This window comes from Canis lupus, chromosome 19, assembly GCF_011100685.1.
Source record: "Canis lupus familiaris isolate Mischka breed German Shepherd chromosome 19, alternate assembly UU_Cfam_GSD_1.0, whole genome shotgun sequence".
Classification (NCBI taxonomy): Eukaryota; Metazoa; Chordata; class Mammalia; order Carnivora; family Canidae; genus Canis; species Canis lupus.
The window spans coordinates 30266855-30289204 of record NC_049240.1 but is presented as its reverse complement, the minus strand read 5'-3'; the positions used below and the strand labels follow the sequence as shown (position 1 = coordinate 30289204).

The 22350-nt window shown below is 48.7% G+C and overlaps 1 protein-coding gene across 2 annotated transcripts in view; it reads right to left on the bottom strand.

Moving 5' to 3' along the window:
* Positions 1-5595, bottom strand: part of TFCP2L1 (transcription factor CP2 like 1) — a 55400-nt gene extending 49805 nt beyond the window's left edge. Inside the window, exons 1-3 of one of the 2 annotated variants that reach the window (XM_038564915.1) lie at positions 5443-5595; positions 4935-4964; positions 1724-1875 (exon numbers count right to left, since the gene is read on the bottom strand). In XM_038564915.1, the coding sequence (XP_038420843.1) occupies positions 1724-1875; positions 4935-4964; positions 5443-5504 (244 nt within the window). In that variant the 5' untranslated portion in view covers positions 5505-5595. The remainder of the gene's footprint in view (positions 1-1723; positions 1876-4934; positions 4965-5442) is intronic. The other variant, XM_038564916.1, reaches the window with a different exon arrangement.
* Positions 5596-22350: the final 16755 nt, after the last annotated feature.

The window sequence follows — 22350 nt, the reverse complement described above, 5'->3', positions numbered from 1 at the left end:
AAATCATCCGAATTTTCTATAATGAGCATGTGCTATTTTAATAACCAGGAAAATGCAATTCAAAAAATAGCTAAAGTAAATACACCAAACTGACAGGATGGTAACGACCACAAGGCAACTCTTTTCCCCTCTGTTTTAACTTTTCTATACTGATCAAAGGAGACACGAAAAAGCCTAGTATGCCGATTGCCAAACGTGGTGCAAAGCTGGCTGACTGCAGGGGGCAGTGGTGGAGGGGAGGAGGAGGCGAGGCAGGCGGGAGGGCAGGGGCACCCCGGGGCCCCACACATCATTCACTCCTCAGCACCGCAGGACGGGGCAGGACGGACGAGGCGGGAACAAGACCAGCCTTGGGGATCCGTGCTCTGTGCACGTCAGCCCGTTTCTTCAGGCTACCTTTAGGCAAAGAAGCAGAGGCCCAGGGAGGAAAGCAGAGCTACAGGGGTTGGAAGCACTTGATATTGTCTGAAAGAGAAAGAAAAACGGCCAGAGCCACGCCACAGACTAGCGCAGAGGCACGGAGGTATTCCTCCCACGGGCCACATCACCCGCTGTCAGGGCCTGAGTCGGGCGCCCCCTAACCCTGGCTTCGGCCCGGCACCCAGCTGAGCCACAAGAGCTCCCCTCGGAGAGCATCATGCCCTTCCACTGGGCCATGTCAACCAGGGGGTACGGGGCGGCTTCCATCCGCAGGTGGACGTAGGGCCACTGCTAACTCTGAGCCGGTGCCCCAGCCCAGAAGCTGGCAAGCCGGCAGAGGACGGCCTGATGATCAGGCTGGATTTCCACCCTCCGTGGGCTCTCCAAATTAAGGCCTCTCGGGTTCTACAGAAAGGAGGCAGCCCACGTAAGGCGAACTGCCACCACGTTGCAGCTCCCCCGCAATTCAGTGCAGCCCTACAGAAACCACCGTGCTCCCCCTGCCGCTCTGCTCTGCCCGTTTAAAAACACAGGGTCAATTAATCCCCTTGATGCCAGGGTGTCTACGAGGTGACCCAGGAAGGAAGTGCAATAAACACTTACACATGATCATACAGAAACCACGAAAACGCCATCAGTTAGGACACTGATCCACGTGTCCTGATAAAGGGAATCAGCAACCCAACAGCCATTATCATACCAGGCACTTTAAACAGCTGCATTCTTTTAAATGTCACAAAATTACACTTCTCAGTTTACGCAGGGAAACACCAACAGCCAGGCACAGAAAGGAAAGGCAGCTCCAAGTCGGTGTGAGGGAGTGCTAGCGTGGAGATGCAAAGTGCAAGGCCCTCCGCCCCACCCTGTGCCACCGCTCAGGGCTCAGGACAGGGTGGGCGGGCCTGTCGCCAGCGCCAGCGCCACCCCCATCCGGGGCTCCTGTCAGGCGCATGTGGAGCCCAGCCCCGGTGCTGCGTGGGGATGGGGACAGCAGACCTAGTATACATGAGGAGCCCCATCTCCGTCCAGGAAAGGCCGCCGGTCATGGTCACGGTCACGGTCACTAGTCACTCTAACCACGGCCAAGCACCGAGCCTCCGCCCCGTGGGGGGCCTGCACCAGAAACACGACCTCCGACCTCCGCTACCCACGGCCGGTGTGGGTAACCCGCTTTCCAGATGAAGATGCGGAGGCTCGGGGAGGGCACAGGGCAAGGAAGTGGACAGAACAGTCTGGGTCCCCGCCAACCCCACGGTGACCAGGTAAGGCGGCCCCGCTGCGGCCCCCGCGCTCCGGCCACTACCTTGGTTGAGATAGGTCAGAGTCTCCTCGTGCAGCTTCACGGCCGGGGACGTGGCGGCACACAACACGTACTGCAGCGGCGGCAGGCGGGCCTCGTTCTCGGGGGACAGCTGGGGCTCCTCTTGCTTGAAGATGGGCAGGGCGAGCACATCACTGCAACACAGGGGGGGGCGGTCAGGAGCAGAGCCCCGGGGAGCCCGCAGGCAGAGACAGAGCCAAGACGGGGACAGGGACCCTGACTCGCGGGGGCCTCCAGGGCAACGCCGCATAGCACGCGACCTCACCTCCCGGTCACCCCCATACGCCCAGATGCTGATTTCAAACGGAGTCAACCAATCCTCCACGATTCTATCTTTCACTCAACGGCCCTCCAGAGAGTAAATCAAAGGAGGTAAAAATGCAAAGTTATCTAATATCTACAAATTACAGAGAAGAGAAATCTTCTCTGTGACAAGGGGACTGGCAGCAGGGGAGTGAACTTTAAATGTCACCTGGTTTCCAGCCCCAAGAGACTGCTCATTATGGGGTCTTGCTCTCAGCAGAAGAACCTGACCAAAACTTTTTCATTTTTTAAGTAAACCCTTCTTTCTATTCCTTGGTGGATTCTCAAACCAATTCAACCCTGTCCTCAGGCTCCGTAAACTATGCAAATGAAACTACATTTCACTCATCCAGGCCGAGACCACCCCAATCATCCAAAAGGGCCAGATGGCCCATAATCCTTATTTTAAGGATCATACTAAGATCTCCTAAATGCAAAAGGAGGAGAGAAGAAAACTTTGGTGTTTTTTGTTTTTTTTTTTAAGACTTCGGTTTTAATTCCGTTTTCTTATCCAAATGCAAAATAATCAAGATGCTCAGGGATTCGTTTCCTCCACCTCTGAACAAAACTCGCTTCCACCTCCAAAAACAATCAGCCTCATATCAGCCTAGGACTGGTCTCTAGATGTACTTTTTTTTTTTTTTTTTTTTTTTTTTTTTTTTTTTTTTTTTTTTTTTTTTTTAAATTTTTTTTAAATTTTTATTTATTTAGGATAGTCACAGAGAGAGAGAGAGAGAGAGAGAGGCAGAGGGAGAAGCAGGCTCCATGCACCGGGAGCCCGACGTGGGATTCGATCCCAGATATCCAGGATCGCGCCCTGGGCCAAAGGCAGGCGCCAAGCCACTGCGCCACCCAGAGATCCCTCTAGATGTACTTTAAAAATGCCCTTACAAGGGAAAAAGAAATTCTTGAGAACATAAAGCACCTGTGAGCAGGAGAGGTTCATTTAAGAACTCTGAATCCTAAGCAGCGTAGAGGCAGGTGCCCCAAAAATGCTAGTGCCCTTATCTTGATAATTTCCTCCCTGAAGATCCCAGGTTATGAGTCAGATCCACCGACCCCACTTCAGTGTATAAACAGCAGTCACTGGTACAATCTGTTCCTCATACAACACAATAAACGAGTAGTCTAAAACACAAACCAGGAACACACCCCAGTAATCCCAAACAATTCTTAGACGTTAAAGTCTGGTGGTATGGAGCACACCTGGAAACTCTCCTGTGTGGGGGCCTCCCTGGCCACTGTCCCCAGCCCAAAGACAAGAGGCACAGTGCTCTCTTGGTCCCTCCCCCCGCCCCACACCTCACCTTCCTTTCACCACACCAACCCACACTCCCAGCCCAAATGGTTATCTAGGAACACAGGAGAAGCAGGCAGGTCTGCTCACCTGGGGATTGCATAATTCCATGTTTGCCCAGACTGTGTTAAGTTAATAATCCATGGGCTGCCTTTAAATTAAAATAAGAATGAAAGAAAGAGAGAGAAAAAGCAGGGGTGGTAAAAACCATCACTCAGCAGTAACTTGTGTCAAGCCTGGCATCCTTATTTGCCAAGAATAAAAGTCACAAGAACATCAAACAGAAAGGGGGAAGAAAGGAGTATAGGTTACTACCCTGGTAAGGTCAGACAGCTTGCAGAGGTTCTGTAGCATAAGGAGATGATGGAAAAGAAAATATAAAAACCAAGGAAAAGGAGAAGACTCTCACTCTGGAGTTGGGGGAGCCAGTAGCATATTCACTGACCCTCCACTTTGGCCTTCACTGAGGTCAGCTTCTAAAAGGGTGAAACCCCCAGCTTTCAAGATGTGAAAAAGAAAAGAAAAAAAAAATGTTTGTTTTTTTTTTTAAATAGCGTGGACTAAATGCTTCCTTATCCATGGTCCCTAAATGACCCCAGAAACCAATCTGGCTTTATGGCACCTTTCACCTCAATTTCCTCCCCACATCCCAAAACAATACCAAAATCCTAAAAAACTGTACCTGAGGAATTCCATAGACCAATTTCCATTTCAGAAGCAGGAGCACCTCCCATACAAGGAGAAAATTATCCCCTAATGGGATGACATTTTAAGTATCCAGGAAGTTTTAAAAACCCTCACATTCCACTCAAGGTCACCTTCAAACTCATTTTTAAGATAGGGCAACATATTTAACAGCCACAAGCTAAAATTTAGGCAAAACCCCAACCATAACCCCTCACACAGTACAATCTAAATGGACTCCAAAAATAAATAAAGAAAGAAAGAAAGAAATGGGCTCCACTGTAGCATTTCACACAGGTAAGTGGGTAAATTTTCTGCAGAGACTAACATCTGCCCGGTGGACTTCTGACATCTCCCAGAGCAACGTCCCTCTGGTGACATTTCCATGGTCTGCAGGGAGGGCTACCGTGAGACTTCCTTGCAACACCTCCTACTACTCAGGCCCAGGAATAAAAAACAGAAGCCACACCGGTTAAACCCAATCATTTCTTTGCTTCAGGCATGGTGATGTCTTCAGAGGATCAGTGGACACGCAGCGATCAGAAGCCGGGATTTCCAGATAACGCGCTGCTAAATCCGAGTGGGAACCTGGGGGGGGGGGGGGGGGGCTCGGGCCGGCTCAGCTTCAGGGTTATCAGGGCCAGCGGGCCCCTCCGCCCCACGATTCACTTTCTCTGAGCCCATACAAATGCCCTTTGGGTTAAATCAGGCACATTTCATCAACTGTGACTAGGATGGAAGTACAGACAGGCTAGAGCTGGTTCGGGCGGGTTCGGTGAACGACAGGACCGCCCGTTAGCGCCCGGCCGGCTGCGGGACGGGGAGAAACTCCTCCAGCAGCCGAAGCTAACGGGGCTCCCGCTTCCTCGGGGGGACGGGAATGAACTTTGAAAAACAAGCAGGACTTACTTTTCCCTTTGAAGAGCACTAGTCAAGTCCCTGCAGAGGAAGAAAGAGTCCATCAAGGGAGTCAACGTGCGCGCCCCAGGGTCCACGCCAGACCCCCGGAGGGCCGGGTGGGGGCCGCGCGTCCTCTCCGCGCCCCGCCCGCCCCGCCCCCGCTCTCCCCTCGCCCAAGGCCGCCCAAGGGCGCGGGGTCGGGGCCGCGGGCCAGACCCCCCCGCCACCCGCCCCCGCCCACGCAGGCGGACGGACGGACGGACGGACGCCGAGGCTGCGGCCAGCAGGTGCGCGCTCTCCGTCCGTCCGTCCGTCCATCCCGGGGCGGGACCCTGCGCGACGTCGCTCCCGGGCCCCGAGAGCCGCTCGCCAGGAGCCGGGGCGGGGGGGGGCGGGGGCGCTGGGGCCGGGGTCCTGCGGCCTCCGCCCGGCCCGGGAGCCCCGACGGCGCCCCGCCCGCCCGCCCGCCCGGCCGGCGCAGCCTCACCGCAGCCCTCCTCACCGCAGCCCTCCTCACCGCAGGTAGCTGCCGGAGCTGTGCTGGTTGTAGTGCTCGGGCTGCGTGTGCCAGAACAGCATGGCTGCAGCTCCCCGCCCGCACCGCGCCCGCACCGCACCGCGCCCGCGACCCAGCGGCAGGCGCGCTACCCTCCCGCCCGCCGCCCGCCGCGCTCCGAGCCCCGCGCCCCGCGCCCGGCCCGGCCCGCGCCTTTATGGACGGCTCCGGGGCGGGGGCGGGGGCGGGGCGGGGGCGGGGCCACGGCCGGGACCGCCCCAGAGCGCGGCGCGGCGGGGCCTCCGGGGGCGCGCACCTGGCCGAGCCGCGCGGGTGCGCCCTTCCCGGGAGCGAGCGCGCCTCCGGGCCGCGGGGCCGCGGGGCTGCGGGGCGGGCGGCTGGCGGCGGACCCGGCCCGGCCCGACCCCCTCCCTCCCCCGAGGGCGGGCCCGGGTGACCCTCGGCGCCTCCCCGACGGCCTCCGGCGCCCGGTCCGCGGCCCCGGGCGTGCACGTTAGGGACCCCGGGCCGGACGCTCTCCGCCCCTCTTACTTTGCTCTCGTTTTTCTCATCGCACTTTACACTCTCGGAAATCACAGTACTTTTTAGTTTTGTTTATTGATGGTCTTTTCCCCCAGAATGTAAGCTGCAACAGGGCAAGGCCTGGACTCTCAACTCACCGTGTTTTCCCACTGCCTAGAAAAGTGCTTGGGACCTAGTAAACGCTCCGTAAATATTCGCTGAATAAATATGAAAAAAAAAAAAAAAAAAAGAATGCATCGAGTGGGTAATCCGAGAAGGCTTCCTGGAGGAGGCGACATTGAGCCGACGCTTTACAGACTGGGAGGAAGCATCTCTGAACATCTGGAGGGAAAGTGGCCCCAGCGATTGCCAAGGCAGACCGACTTAGCATGGCTGGGGCTGGGTGACCGAGGAGATCCAGGAAATAAGGCGAGAGAGGCGGGCAGGGCAGAGCACAGAGGGCCTGGCAGGCCCCGGCTCCTAGCTGGGATTTCTAAGTGCGCTTTAAGGAGAGGAGTCGAATATGTGATTTACCTTTTGGAAAGATCAGTCTGCAAGAAGTGTAGACAGTGGGTTGCGGTCAGTAGGGAGACAGCGGAGGCCATCGAGCCAGGACTCACCCCCAGCACATGGCACAGCGCCTGGCACAGAAGGGCTACCTGTTCTGTCTCTGAGCGTCGATGGAATGGAATGAAGACCCATGAAGATCCAGTCCTGAAACTCCCAGCTCCCCCAAGCATGGATGTGGGTAAGACCCCCCTCACACTGCACTCACAGCAACTCTTCCTCCAGCACAGGCCTCAGCTGGCGAGGCACTTCCTCTTGGCACTCTCAGGAACTACTACCTCCCCACTGCTCCTCTATCCCATGAGGGAAACAAAAGTGTGTCATTCCGATCCCGCTGCGAGGATGAGGACGGACTTTCTGTGTGAGCCACAGGGAGTGCTGTAAGCAGGTAGCTCTCAGCCATCAACCGGGTCAGGGACAGCCTTCGCTGTGAGAGCCTCTTCGCCCAAGGCCACACCCAGGTAGGGACGTCCACATCCAAATGGCTATTGAGACAGGAGAGTGAAAGTCTGGCCATCTCTGCGGATTGGCTATTTCAGCCCCAGGACTCCCTCGAGGGGCCAAACATGCTGTGGGTTCCTCCCATGGGACCTCCCTCGGTCCACTCTGGCTTCCTTCCTATGCCTTACACAGGTGTTAATCTCAGGGAAACATCCTAATAAACATCCTGAACACTGAGCTCTGTCTCAGTGACCAGCACCGCATCGAAACGGGAGACTCTCGGGGGCAGTGCGCAAAGAGCACACCCTTCACTGGACAAATACCCCAGAGCACCTGCCCTGTGCCAAGCATGGCACAGGGTGTGGGCTTGTGCTCCAACTGGGAAGGCTGGTAGGAAAGCAGCAGTAGAGGCTGCTCTGGGGGTATGAGGGAGGCTTGCAGAGCTCTGGAAAGACAGTGATGTCTCCTGATGGATGGGTAAGGGGAAGTTAGGCCAATCTGTGAAGCGGGGGGGTTGGAGGAGGGTCTCCAGCTGAGCACACATGCAAAAGCCCAGAGGAGGGGTACCGGACATGGGAAACAGATTACAGTGGCCTAGACCTGGGTTTTCCACCTGATGCTGTCAGGATCTGTGACCCTGGGTGGAGTAAACTGACTGCCTGCTGCTTCTCCCGTCAGGAGGGCCCTGTGACTTGCTTTGACCATAGGATGTGGTGGAAATGATGCTGGCCCTGTTCCAGGCTGGCCCCTATGAGGCCAGGCAGCTTCTGCCTCTGCTTTTCCCCACTGTGTAGAGTGGGGACCAAAGCCCTGCCAGCAACCAACCATTCTGGCCTCTAGCAGAAGCCATCTCAGATTTGGCAATGGATCTGCTCCAGCAGACGCCACATAGAACAAGTGTGAGCCCTGCCACCGAGCCCTGCCCAAACTGCAGACTTGAGAGCCCATGCTCTTTGGCCACCATCAATTCCTATCCAAAAGGCCCTGCATTCCTTTCTTGGAACAAGGTTGGGCAAACGTGCTGGGATCCAGATGTATATCTGCTCCTGAGTGTGCCCAGGGCCCCACAGAGTCCTCAAAGGACAACACCCTCTTGGCAGCTGGGGTTCCAGCTGCCCTTGGAGGAGGTCACCATGAAGGATCTGGGCCTGATGCCAGAAAGGATGGTTTTGACAAATGAATAGGAGTTTAAGGATGGCCAAGGTAGTGGGGTGAGGGGCAGGTATGCTAGCCAGAGGGAAAAGCTGTGTAATTATGTTTATCCCAGTATTGTTTATAATAGTAAAAACTGGACATAAGCTAAATGTCCATCACTAAGAGGCAACATACATCATCTGTGGCCTGTTGACATGAAATACTCTACAAACTTGAAAATGAATTAGAGCTCCATGGATGGCGCTCACAAACATAAGGTAGGGCAAAGAGAAGCAAGAGGTAGGTTACATATTGTATAATACGCTTTATTGGGCTTAGAAACATGCAGAATAACAGTCGCTCTTGTACAGGAGTCTACCTACATGGCTAGGAAGTAGTGGCTAGGAAGTAATAAACACAATTCTCAGAGCAGGGCTTACCCTGGGGAGGAGGGCTCATGTAGAGGCTCACCCAGGAGCCTTCAACTGTAGACCATTACTATAAGTAGCCATTAGAACCTTCTTTATATATGCTGGCAATCTGAAATATTTCATTACTAGATCTATTTTATTCTTTCAAAGGTCTTATTTATTTGAGAAAGAGAGAGCATGAGCAGGGGGAGGGATAGAAGGAGAGGGAGCAGCAGACTCCCTGCTGAGCAGGGAGCCCAAAGTGGGGCTCAGTCCCAGGACCTGAGATCATGACCTGAGCCGAAGGCAGACATTCAACCGACAGAGCCATCCAGGCGCCCCTCATTAATAGATTTATTTTTGAGTATATGCAAAGGCCAGAAGCATCGGCAGCCCAAGGTGTGGCATAGGAAAGAAAAGGATTGTATTTGCCCAGCACCAGAAATCATGAGTTTCACATGCTTTGCCTGTGGGAGGTAGGGCACAGGTATTGATGCCCCCAGGTATTTGCAGGGAGCAAGTGGCTCGCATCTGCCCAGACTCCATGACCTTTTCCCGGATGGGCTGTGCCCCGTGTCCTGATGTCAGCCCCTCAGAGAGGAGAGCCTGCTTGTTTGGGGGGGGTGTGGGAAGGAGGCATCCACGCCCGCTGTCCACATCCCGGGAGGGCAGGGTTAGTGGTTAGTTAACCATGTCGGATGATAAAAAGCCATTGCTTTTCCTGACTTGGGCTCCCTGAAAGGGAGAAGAACTGAGATGTCCGCTGTTATTTTGGGAATACCTACTCCGGGTGGGATGCTTTCCCCAGTAGCCCTGGGAGGGAGAGGCTGTGTGCCCTTTTGCAGATGGGGAAGGAGAGCCTCAATAGAGCAAGAGAGCAGCCAGAGTGTGTAAGGTCACAGGTGGAAGGAAAAGACCAGAGGGCCAAGAGGAGGTACGGATTGCGGTGCCTGCCTATCCACCCCTCCCTAGGGGGACACCTCATCTGCCCCTTGGCAATTCTTCTGGCAGGTTCCCCTGGGTAGGCTGCCTCTGCAGAGCTCATGAGCAGAGGTTTCCTCTCGGGGAGAGCCTCTCCCATGGGTGCCGTTATGCCCACAGGCTTGGTAGATAGTGTGTGGCCAAAACACAGAGCGTGCAGCTCTCACTGCTGTGCACATAGCCCAACGGGAAAATTGGATGGGCCCGGGGCTGGCAGGAGGGAGGCCTCCTAGCCCTGGTCTTTGGGCTGTTGGGCCCTCAGACTCTGACTCCTGCTGAGAGGCAGCGCCCTAGGCAGGGGGTGCAGGGGATAGGGAGGAAGCTCCCACCTGCTGAGCGCTGGCTCTGCACAGGTGTAAATTTAATTCGTTTGATCCCTACTGCATCTCTGCCAGGAGGGGAAACAGGCACCAAAGGCGGCAGTGACTTGCCTAAGGCAAGGTGCCTAAGATTCAAGGTTTGAACCCAGGCCATCTGACTCTGGACCTCTGCACTCAGTCCTCTTTTTGGCACAGCCCCTTGACCCTCAGCTTAGGCCAGGATATGGGAGAGGCAGCTGTGCCCAACTCAGGCCACGCCCAACCTGCACCCAACAGCTGGGGAAGGCTAGGGTGTCAGAGGCCCTCAGGAGCTGACGGCCCTACTGGGAAGACACAGTCTTCCTTGAGTCTGTGCCCCCGTCAGGCTCTGGAATCTCCCAGGCAGGGGCCGTGTCCTCTTCCAAAATGTATGCCCTGCACCTGACATGGGGTCATCACAGAGGGGCTACTGGATTAATCTGATTGACATAAACTACCATGAGACACCCTGGTGGATGCTTCAAATAGGAAACTCACTAGTATAGTCTATTACATAATTAACTAATCTTCTAGGAATAACATAGAAATGTGCCCAAAATTCAAAGGGTGGTATCCAGAAAGGACAATCTCTTCCCTACCCCCGCCCCCCAATTCTCCCCTCATTCACCTTTTCAGGGTGAGCAGGTTCCATGGGCTCTTCCCAAATATGTGTGTCCACAGATTATGGGAGGCACACTCGGCATTTCGAGCTATCTAGAGATTTTAGAGCTAGGCAACCCAGACAGGCTTCCTGGAGGTGGGGGGGGGGGGGGGACAAGAGGAGGGGCAATTTGAGCTGGGCCCGCCCCTCCCCCCCCAAGGGAGGTAGGATTTCTGCAGTGAAAGAACAGAAGGGATTCTCCAGGCATGAGGAACAGTGTGTGCAAAGGTCCAGAGGGAGCAAACAGTGTGCTTCCCTAGGGTACAATAATGGGGGCAGCCCCCTGGAGTAAGAAAGGGCCAAGTGACAGTAAGCCTCAGTGACCTCTGACTTCTGGGGAGGGGACTGGTTATGTCACCTTAGGCAAGTCATTTAACTTCTCTGTTGTTGAGTGCATGATGGATGTTTGCTGAGGAGTGCTCTTGGGATCAGCACTGTCGGGGAGTGAGTGAGGGTAGAGGAGTGAATTAAGCTGTGAGGTCTTAGTGGATCCTATGGAAGCTCTGGGGCTGGGATTGTCCTCAGAATGGTCCAAAATTTGAGCAAAGGATATACCCACACTCAGCAATGACAGGCACAGGCTGCCCCCAGGGACATGACCTTAAGCAAAGTGACTCAGCTGGAGGCAAGTCCTGGAGAGGGACCCAGTCAATGGTAAGAATGGCCAGTGGGGGCCTGAGTGCCTCAGCCGGTGGGGACCTCAGCTGGGCACAGCACCCACCAGGCTCTCCGAGCTGAGTCTCATTCGTGAAATGAAGATGATGACACCTGCATCTCTCAGCTGTTGGGAGGACTAAAGGGAGACAATGTCTAAAAAAATCTTCCTCCAGGATTCAAATAGTCAAGTTGATACATTTCCTCGTGAGAGGTTTGGTTTTATTAAAGCAAGGCGCATCCCCACCACTAACATTTATCATTCACCAAACAGCCCAGAAAGGGTGGATATATTCTAATAACCAGTGTACATCCAGCCCTTAGTATGTCCCAAGAGTTGTACGGGAGCATTAGGTTTATGAGCTAGCCTGGTTCTCACAAGTGGCCTTAGGAGGCAGCTTCTATGCCCATTTTACAGATGAGGCTGTGGAGATCTGAAAGGTTAGGCAACCTTCACAGGAGCACATGGCTAACAAGTGGAGGAGCTGGGATTTGAGCCCCAGTCCCTCTCACTCCAAAGATTCTGCTACTGCCTTCTACTGACTCTCCCCGCTCTATTTAGATTCTCTCATCAGTCTTTTGGGCAGTCAAGTATCCTCATTCTGATGAGAACTGCCCTACGCCCCACACAGCCAAGTGTCCTGGGCAGAGACAGCCACACGCACTTTGGCACAGTGCCTTCTGTCCAGGGGCCAGACAAGGGCCCTGTTACCTGCTTTAAGCCTCCTTCCACAAACTTCCCCAGTTACAAGCGCCGGCCTCTGCAGGGAGGCCTGATTTGGCACCTCTTCCCCAGGGGGCTGCTACTCTAGAGAAATGGGGAAAGCAGGGGCACCTGGGTGGCTCAGTGGTTGAGTGTCTGTCTTTGGCTCAGGTCGTGATCCTAGAGTTCTGGGATCAAGTCCCACCTCAGGGTCCCCACAGAGCCTGCTTCTCCCTCTGCCTAGGTCTCTGCCTCTCTCCTTGTGTCTCTCATGAATAAATAAATACAATCTTAAAAAAAATAAAATAGCCCACCCAAAATATCTTTTCTTTCCTTCTTTGTTAACGAAACCCTGATTTTGTTGGGTCTTAGCAATTTGTGCCGGGCTAACAACTACATTTCCCAGGCTCCTTCAAAGAGAGGGCTAACCACATGACTAGGTTCTGGCCAATGAGATGTAAGATGAAGTTGGTGGGTGGAGGTTTTGGAGAAATTCCGCAGAAGGTGAGCTGGCTTCAGGGTGTCCCGCAAGGTCATGTCTCTCCCGTAGGTTGGGTTGGTATGGGTCAACTCTTCAAAGCTAGAGTTTCATTTATTATTGTTAATTGTGGTCATAGGGCACCTATTCAAGAGGAATGTCTTCAAAACTAACCACACCTCAAAACGCGTGTTTGGAATTACCCTAAGACAACAAAGATAGGGAACCTTAGGTCACTTGCTGTCTATTGAAAACCCCCATAGCTGGCGAAGAATGATCTTTTGGCTCTATACGAATGTTTAGGCTTAGTGCCTTGTGTCTGAACCACAGTCAGCTGCGGAAGGAGTCACTTGGCACAAATTGGCAAAGTGCTTCTGTAGATAATGTCAGTGCAGGAAATATGGGACAGGCTAGAATCTGAGTTTATTGCCTTGCCTTTTTTCTAGGTACATTATTAATTACCCAACCACAGATTTGAGTTTTATTTTGTAGTTGCAGGATTTGTCATTGAATGATAATTAACATCCTCAACTAAGTGAGGTGATGGATGTGTTAATTATATTTGGGTAATCATTCCACAGTGTATATGTATATCGAATTATCACTTTGTACTCTTTAAACATATACAATTATGTTTGTCAATTATTCCTCAATAACGTTGAGGGGAAAATTAATGTCTGTCTTATGGAAAAAACCCATATTTAAATTTGACAAATACTAATTTTCCACCTAGTTTGTTCTACATCTCTTTGGTACCTCCAGAAGTTGATTTTGTTTTCCTAATGGACCTATTTCTTAGTGCTTCAAATTGAAATAATACTACTTGATGAAGTTTTAAATTGTTATTATAAGGTTTTGCAGATTAAGTGTTCTTTCACATTTGTTTCAGTGTGCCACCACCGATTCCACGCTGGATATAGCATTTTTCCACAGTATATTCTGTTGAACTTAGTAGTGAAATCTGAATATCATCTTTCCCACCTAAGAGTGACTCAGTGCTCATATAAGTAAATTTTTATAGTAAGGAACAAGAGGAGGGAGAGCTTAACCTTTTGCCCTTGCCTTTTCCTCCTCCCTATTGCCTTGAATGCAGATATGAAGGCTGGAGCTAAAGCTGCCATCTTGTGAAGGCTATATGCCCATTTTAACATTGTCTTAACAAAAATACAAAAGCAGCCCACCTCCCTAAAAACCTCATGAAGACACCATTTCAGCTCTGGATTGCTCATCAAATCTTCACTGACATTAATTGACCCTCATCTGATACTCAGAGTGGGGGCTGCAAGGTACAGAATCTAAAGTTTTGGAATTGGCTGAAAGGAAATGGTCAAGTTTGGGGCTAGAAGGTACAGATGTGAGAGGCCAGGAGGCCGGAAACTTGTTACCTTTGGTTATATGGTAGTGAAATATTTGGTCAGATTGTTGCCTTTGATGCTTTGGAAACTGGCCTCTGTGCCAACCAAGGCAGTAGGTCAGGGCACATGGTCGGAAAGGGAACAGAATATTCACATAGGCTGGCTCAGCTCATTCGAATCCAACAAGAATGAGAAACCCAGGCAAGAGCCAGCTGATCAGCGCTGAAGGAACTACCACTCTGCCTACAGACTGAATTCTAAATTGATCAGGGGTCCTGTAATCTGGAACCTTACAGAGTTGAATTCAGTTGCTCCTGTTCCACATGCTGTGAAATGAATGTGAAGGGACTTTAGCAGAGGGCAAGAAAATTCACCTTCAGGCTTTTTCAGTTTCCTTCCAGTGAAACCGGGTAGATTTCTGCCAGAGGACAAGGGAAAATCCACCAGGAAAATCAGACTAGGAGGGAGCCTTCCCACCTCAATTTGTTTTAAATGACCTCAAGGCATGGGCAGAGGGGGCTGGGCCAGGGAGAGGGGCCAAAGGGGAAGGGCTGAGCAAGTGCAGAGCTCAGCAGTTACAGGACCCAAAATTTTCAGATGTTTTTTAAAAAGGGTCATTGATGGGGCAGCCCTGGTGGCTCAGCGGTTTAGCACCGCCTTCAGCCCAGGGTGTGATCCTGGAGTTCTGGGATCGAATCCCACGAGTCCCACGTTGGGCTCCCTGCATGGAGCCTGCTTCTCCCTCTTCCTGTGTCTCTGCCCCTCTTTCTCTCTCTGTGTCTCTTGTGAATAAATAAATAAAATCTTTAAATAAAAATAAAAAGAGTCATTGAAGCAAGTATAATTATGGGACTTAGTGACCAGAATATCTTAAGAAATCCCATAAATCAGGGTGCCGAGGTGGCTCACTCAGTTAAGCATCTGACTTTGGCTCAGGTCATGATCCTAGGATCTGGAATCAAGTCCCCCATCAGGCTTCCTACTCCCTCTTCCTCTGCCTTGCAAGAGTCACCAAAGGGAAGTGGGGTTTGTTTTAGTTGATTTTTTTTTTTTTAGATATTTTATTTTATTTTAGACAGTACACACAAGCTGGGGAGGGGCTGAGGAAGAGGGAGAGAGAGAATCTTAAGCAATCTCCACACAGAGCACATAGACCAATGTAGGGCTCAATCTCACAACCCTGAGATCATGACCTGAGCTGAAACCAAGAGTCAGATGCTTAACCGACTTGGATACCCAGGCACTCCTGTTTTAGTTTTTAAATGTCTGTGATATTATATGCACTCTCTTATGTATGACATATTTCACACTAAAAACAAAACTAAAGGCCATAGGGAGGTAAGTTGCTGGATTAAGGTTACTCACACATAGATTTGACCAGAGGAATAATAGCCTCCAAGTAGAGTAAGTTACTATATTACCAAAAATTAGATAATGAAAGTCTCACCACAGGCTCTGGCCCTGAACTCATGTCAACAGCAAGCAGGCTGCTAGACCCCTAATTATGGTTTCTGGGAAGGACATCTCCTCAACGCCCACACCAGCTATGAGAATGGAGGATAATAGATCCTGAAGATCACGGAAGTCAGAACCAGGATGGCCAGGTAGGCCAGGTAGGCTGACCAAGGCACTCACTCCATTGCCCAGACAGCAAGTCTTCAGGATCTGACCATGTGATTATACTGTGTTCCTCACAGTCTCTTTTTTGAATGAGTTTTTGCGGTGGACACCTCATTCTTCCTCTACATTCATTACATGTTTAGCACATTTAGGACAGATGACTTGTCTTTCAGTTTCTAGGTCCCTGAAAAGCTACATCTGCCCCTGTTGAAGAAGACACCATCCAGGGCACCTGGACTTTGAGGTGGATGCAGTCATTGCATGAGACATAGGGCAAGGTAAATGTGTTCTATGAAGAGGAAGAGAGTGCGATGGGTGGTAGGTGGCCCAAGGAGGAGATTAGAGTGAAGACTGTTAGTTGCTCACCCATATAAACATCCCCTTTCTTCCTTAATAATCAAACCCTAATTCTATTGGGGGAACAATGCACTTTGTCATGCTTGAGGATAGAAGCTATTAGACACCAAAATGTCTATGTTTCCTCAAAATTTATATGTGGAAGCCCTAACCTCTGGTGTGGCTGCATTTGGAATAAGGAAGTAACTAAAGTTAAATGAGGTCTTAAGAGTGACTAGGGTTAGTGTCTTATAAGAAGACACTGGAGGGCACTTTATAAGTATAGAGAGACATAAAAAAGGCCATGGCATCTGCAAACCAGGAATAGAGCTCTCACTAGAAACTGAACTCTGGGGACACTTGGGTGGCTCAGTGGTTGAGTGTCTGCCTTCAGCTCAGGGTGTGATCCGGTCCGGGGAGCCTGCTTCTCCATCTATGTCTCTGCCTCTCTCTGTGTCTCTCATGAATAAATAAATAAAATCTTAAAAAAAAAAAAGAAAGAAAGAAACTGAACTCTGCTAGAAACTTGATCTTAGACTTTTCAGTCTCCAGAACTGTGAGAAAATAAATTTCTGTTGTTTAAACCTCTCAGTCTAGGTATGTTATTATGACAACCCAAGCTGACTAATACAGAAGCCATGTGCTAATGATGGTAGAAAGAAAAGATTAAAAAATTGAAGAACTGTAAGATGAATCAAGGAGCCAAGAAATAGATAATCCAGGGACACCTGGGTGGCTCAGTGGTTGAACCTCTGCCTTCAGCTCAGGGAATGATCCCAGAGTCCCAGGATTGGGTCCCACATTGGGCTACTCGCAGGAAGCCTGCATCTTCCTCCTCTGCCTCTCTCTCTGTGTCTCTCATGAATAAATAAAATCTTTTAAAAAAGAAATAGGTAATCCAATAATGATAAATGGAGACTCCAACCCCACTTTCAATAATAGAAAAAACTAGGCAAGTAGAAGGTGGGAACAGCACTGTAAACCAACTAGACCCAAGAGACATCTATCAAACACTCCACCTGACCACAGCAGAATACATATTTTCTTTTCTTTTTTTTAAGATTTTTATTTATTTATTCATGAGAGACACAGACTGAGAGAGAGAGGCAGAGACACAGGCAAAGGGAGAAGCAGGCCCCATGCAGGGAGCCTGATGCAGGACTGGATCCCAGGTCTCCAGGATCACACTCTGGGCCCAAGGTGGCGCTAAACCACTGAGCCACCCAGGCTGCCCAGAATACATGTTTTCTCAATCACACATGGAACATTCTCTGGTTAAACCACATGCTAGGCCATTGAACAAGCCTGGAATTAAATTAAAAGCAGGAAATATGGGAAATTCACCAAAATATAGAGATTAAACAGCATATGCATAAGTGGGTCAAATGAAGAAAGGGTCAAAGAAGAAGTCACAAAGGAAATTAGAAAAGACTTTGAAATGAATGAAAATGAAAGTTCAACAAATCAAAACTTATGGATGCAAGGGACCAGCAAGATGGTAGACAAGGAGTCTCCAGGCCCTTATTCTCCATTGAAATGTTAAATAAGCAACTAGGTACTGGATAACCTAATTTTATAGGGGCTCTTGAAATCAGTCAAGATCTATAGCAAACAAGTGAATGCCCAACCAAGAAAAACCATGTTCAAAACAGTAGAAGGGGTGCCTGGCTGACTCAGTCAGTAGAGCATGCAACTCTTAATCTCAGCATCATGAGTTCAAGCCCCATATTGGGTGCAAAGCCTAGTTAAGATGAAAAACAAAAGCAAAAACAAAAACAAGCAAAAATAAAATAGGAAATTTTATGGTGTTTTTACTTGTCTTTCTTCCAACTACTCCCTGACATAGCATATGTTGGGAAAAGTGGTAGCCTGGTCCCCAGTTCCCTCTGTACGACAGAACAAAATCATCAAAATTTGCAATGTTCTAACCTCTCCTGGGGCTGCCTAAGGGATTGGTCTCTGTGTCATCTAATATGGAGCTCAGATGACCAAAAACAGCACAGCTTGGAACTCAGGCTGGAGGAACCAAAGAAAGCAGCTGGAACATTCATGAAAACTGTTAGGCAACCATAGAGCTGCAGACCCTTGAGATAAAAGATTATTGATTGAGGAATTACAATAAAACAGCTAAGGGCCTGAGAGAAAGCCAAGCAGAATTCTTAGGGAAATTAAGATATTCAAAAGCAGTCATGAGTATGGAGGGATTGGAAAAAACACCACACAGGCCAGGGAAAACACATACCCAGAAAAGGCTTAAGCCTTCACGCCAGGTTGATTAGTGAAGACCTTCCCTTGCTCAGAATCAGTCTGCAAAGACTGAGAGAAGATAAAGAAAGATAAAGAAGATAAGAGAGACTGTTTTTTTTCAAATGCCCGATTTTTTTTTTTTAAGATTTAAAAAATGTATTTAGCTGTTAGAGAGAGGAAGCACAAGCAGGGGGAGCAGCAAGCAGGAGAGGGAGAAGCAGACTCCCCACTGAGCAGGGAGCCCAACAAGGGGCTCCATCCCAGGACTCTGGGAATATGACCTGAGCCAAAGGCAGATGATTAACCAACTGAGCCACCCAGGTGCCCCATCGAATGCTCAATTTTCAGACACACCAAGGAACAGGAAAAATATGGTCCATTCAAAGGAATAAGATAAATCTCCCGAAACTGTCCATGAAAAACCACAGGCTGTGGACTTGCTATACAAAAACTTTAAAACAATTGTCTTAAGTATGCCCCAAGAGCAGAAGGAAAACACAGATAGAGAACTAAAGGAAAGCAGGAAAATGATTCCTGAACAAAATGAAAATTTTGACAAGATACATACCATTAAAAAAACAGGGATCCCTGGGTGGCGCAGTGGTTTAGCGCCTGCTTTTGGCCCAGGGCGCAATCCTGGAGACCCGGGATCGAATCCCACGTCAGGATCCCGGTGCATGGAGCCTGCTTCTCCCTCTGCCTATGTCTCTGCTTCTCTCTCTCTCTCTCTGTGTGACTATCATAAAAAAAAAAATTCTAGGGCTAAACATATAATAATGAATTTTAAAAAATTACTAGAGGTGTGTGGTATAATGAAGTCTATATTTGGTCATTCAGATGACCAAATATATTTTTCCCAGATAGATTTGGTCTTCATCCACAGTTCCTGAAAATGTTGCAGAGCCATAAAGGTGACATGAATGTCTTATTACTAATGAAGGTGACTTTTGGACCCCACCCAAGGGCAGGGGCTGATTGCCAGGAGGACTAATCATGAGATTAAAAAGTTGGGATTCTCACTCCTGACCCCTGACCTGTGTGGGGAGGGGAAAGGGGCTTAAGGTTGAATCAGCCAATGGCCAATGACACTCAGTCATGACTATATAATGCCTCCATAAAAACCCAAGAGAAGTCAGCTCAGAGAGCTTCCAGATTGGTGAAAACATGGATATTGAAAGAGTGGTGTACCTGGAGAAAGCCTGGAAACTCTGTGCCCTTTACCCATACCTTACCCCATACATCTCATCTGGCTGTTGTTTCATATCCTTCATCATATCCCTTAATAAACTGGTAAATATAAATAAGTCTTTCCCTGAGTTCTGTGACCCACTCTAACAAATTAAAAGAACCCAAAGAGGAGGTTGTTGGAGCCTCCAATCTATAACCAGTCACCTTAGGTAATAGCCTGGAGCTTATGACTAGTGTCTAAAGTTGGAGGTGGAGGGAACTCTTTAAAAAAAAAAAGTTTATTTATTTAAAAGAAAGAGAGAGATCAAGCAGAAGGAGGGGCAGAGGGAGAGGGAGACAAGCAGACCCCACACTGAACGGGAAGCCTAATGACACAGGGTTTGATCCCAGGACCCTGAGATTGTGATGTGAGCTGAAATCAAGAGTTAGGGATTCCTGGGTGGCGCAGCGGTTTAGCGCCTGTCTTTGGCCCAGGGCACGATCCTGGAGACGCAGGATCAAATCCCACGTCAGGCTCCTGGTGCATGGAGCCTGCTTCTCCCTCTGCCTGTGTCTCTGCCTCTCTCTCTCTCTCTCACTGTGTGCCTATCATAAATAAATAAAAATTTAAAAAAAATTTTAAAAAATTGAAATCAAGAGTTAGACACTTAACTAACTGAGCCACCTTGGTGCCCTGGTGGGCAGTCTTGTAGGACTGAGCTCTCTTCTGTGGAATTTGGTACTATCTCTGGGTAGCTTCTGTCAGAATTGAGTTGAATTCTTGGATACCTCATGTCCAAGAAAAGCTCATGTCCCAGAATTGTTTGGTGTTGGGGTGGGGGAAGGATATACTTCCCCACATTGGAATTGGGTGTAGGCCAAAAAGATTTCGCCTCAGTGTAAGGGGTTCAATAACAGACTTCAACAGGCAGAGGAAAGAATCATCAGACTAGAAAACAAATCATTTGAAATTGTCAAGTGTACAGAGCAGCAAAGAAAAAAGTGAACAGAGCTAAAAGACTTATGTGGACATCATCTAGAAGATTCATATACACATCATGGGAACCCAGGAAGAGGAAAAAGAAAAGGGGACAGAGAGATCATTTGAAGGAATAATAGCCCAAAACTTCCCAAATTTGAAGAAAGATATTTATATAAAAATTCAAGCTCAGCAAGCTCCAACTAAGATGAGCTTAAAGAAACCCATACTGAGACACATCAAAATCAGACTGTCAATGACAGAGAGGGAACCTTTAAACCAGCAAGAATAAATCAACTCATTATGTAAAAGGGAACCTCAATAAGACTATCAACAGATTTTCCAGTAGAAATCTTGCAGACTGAAAAGAAGTAGGACGGTATATTTAAATGGTTAGAAGACAACAAAACAAAACAAAAAACCCAAACCCTATCAATGGAGAATTCTATATCCAGCAAAACTGTCCTACAAAAAAAATGAGAGAAATTAAGACAGTTCCAGATAAACAAAAGGTGATACTAGACCTGCTCTGCAGAAGTGCTAAAGGGAATCCTTCCAAATGAATTGAAAGGATGCCAGACAGTAATTTGAAACTACATGAAAATATAAAGTTCTCTAATAAAGGTAAATATATGGACACATATAAAAACCAGTAGTACTATAATTTTGGTGACAAAAGCATTAAAATCATCATAAATCTATGTTAATGGATACACAATATTTGAAGATGTGATTTGTGTTATAAAGTAGAAGGTAGTCGACCTGCAAAAGAGAAAAGGTTTTGTATTCAACTGAAGCAAAGTTGTATGAGTTTAAAATAAATTGGTATAACTTTACGGGTGCATAGGTAGCTCAGTTGGTTGGGCATCCTACTCTTGATTTTAGCCTGGGTCATGATCTCAGGGTCATGAGTTCGAGCCTGAGTCTGGCCCTGCGCTCAGCATGGCATCTGCTTGGGGTTCTCTCTTTCTCTCTCTCCTTCCCTATGCCCCTCCTGCTGCTCATGTACTCTCTTTCTCTTTAAATAAATAAAAGCTTTAAAAAAAATCATTATAATTCAAGATGCTATATGCAATCTCCATGGTAACCACAAAGAAAACAGCAATAGAGTATACACAAAAATAAATGAGAAGGGAATCAACTATATCACTACAAAGATGAAAAAGAAGGTAGTAATGGAGCAAATGATAGACAAAAAAACTAGAACACATACAGAAAACGAATCATGAAATAGCAATAGTAAGTTCTTTCCTATGATTAATTACTTTAAATGTAAATGGTTTAAACTTGCCAATCAAAAGACATTGGCAAAATGGTTTAAAAACAACAGTTTCAGCTATAAGTTGAATAATGTCTAAGGATCTAATGAATAATATGGTAACTATAGTTGATAACACTGTGCTGCATGATTTTTTTAATAAAATAATTTTTATTGGTGTTCAATTTACCAACATACAGAATAACACCCAGTGCTCATCCCGTCAAGTATCCCCCTCAGTGCCCGTCACCCACTCACCCCCACCCCCTGCCCTCCTCCCCTTCCACCACTCCTAGTTCGTTTCCCAGAGTTAGGAGTCTTCATGTTCTGTCTCCCTTTCCGATATTTCCCACTTATTTTTTCTCCTTTCGCCTTTATTCCCTTTCACTATTATTTATATTCCCCAAATGAATGAGAACATACACTGTTTGTCCTTCTCCAATTGACTTACTTCACTCAGCATAATACCCTCCAGTTCCATCCACGTTGAAGCAAATGGTGGGTATTTGTCGTTTCTAATGGCTGAGTAATATTCCATTGTATACATAGACCACATCTTCTTTATCCACTCATCTTTCGATGGACACCGAGGCTCCTTCCACAGTTTGGCTATTGTGGCCATTGCTGCTAGAAACATCAGGGTGCAGGTGTCCCGGCATTTCATTGCATCTGTATCTTTGGGGTAAATCCCCAATAGTGCAATTGCTGGGTCGTAGGGCAGGTCTATTTTTAACTCTTTGAGGAACCTCCACACAGTTTTCCAGAGTGGCTGCACCAGTCCACATTCCCACCAACAGTGTAAGAGGGTTCCCTTTTCTCCGCATCCTCTCCAACATTTGTGGTTTCCTGCCTTGTTAATTTTCCCCATTCTCACTGGTGTGAGGTGGGATCTCATTGTGGTTTTGATTTGTATTTCCCTGATGGCAAGTGATGCCGAGCATTTTCTCATGTGCGTGTTGGCCTTATCTATGTCTTCCTCTGTGAGATTTCTGTTCATGTCTTTTGCCCATTTCATGATTGGATTGTTTGTTTCTTTGCTGTTGAGTTTAATAAGTTCTTTATAGATCTTGGAAACTAG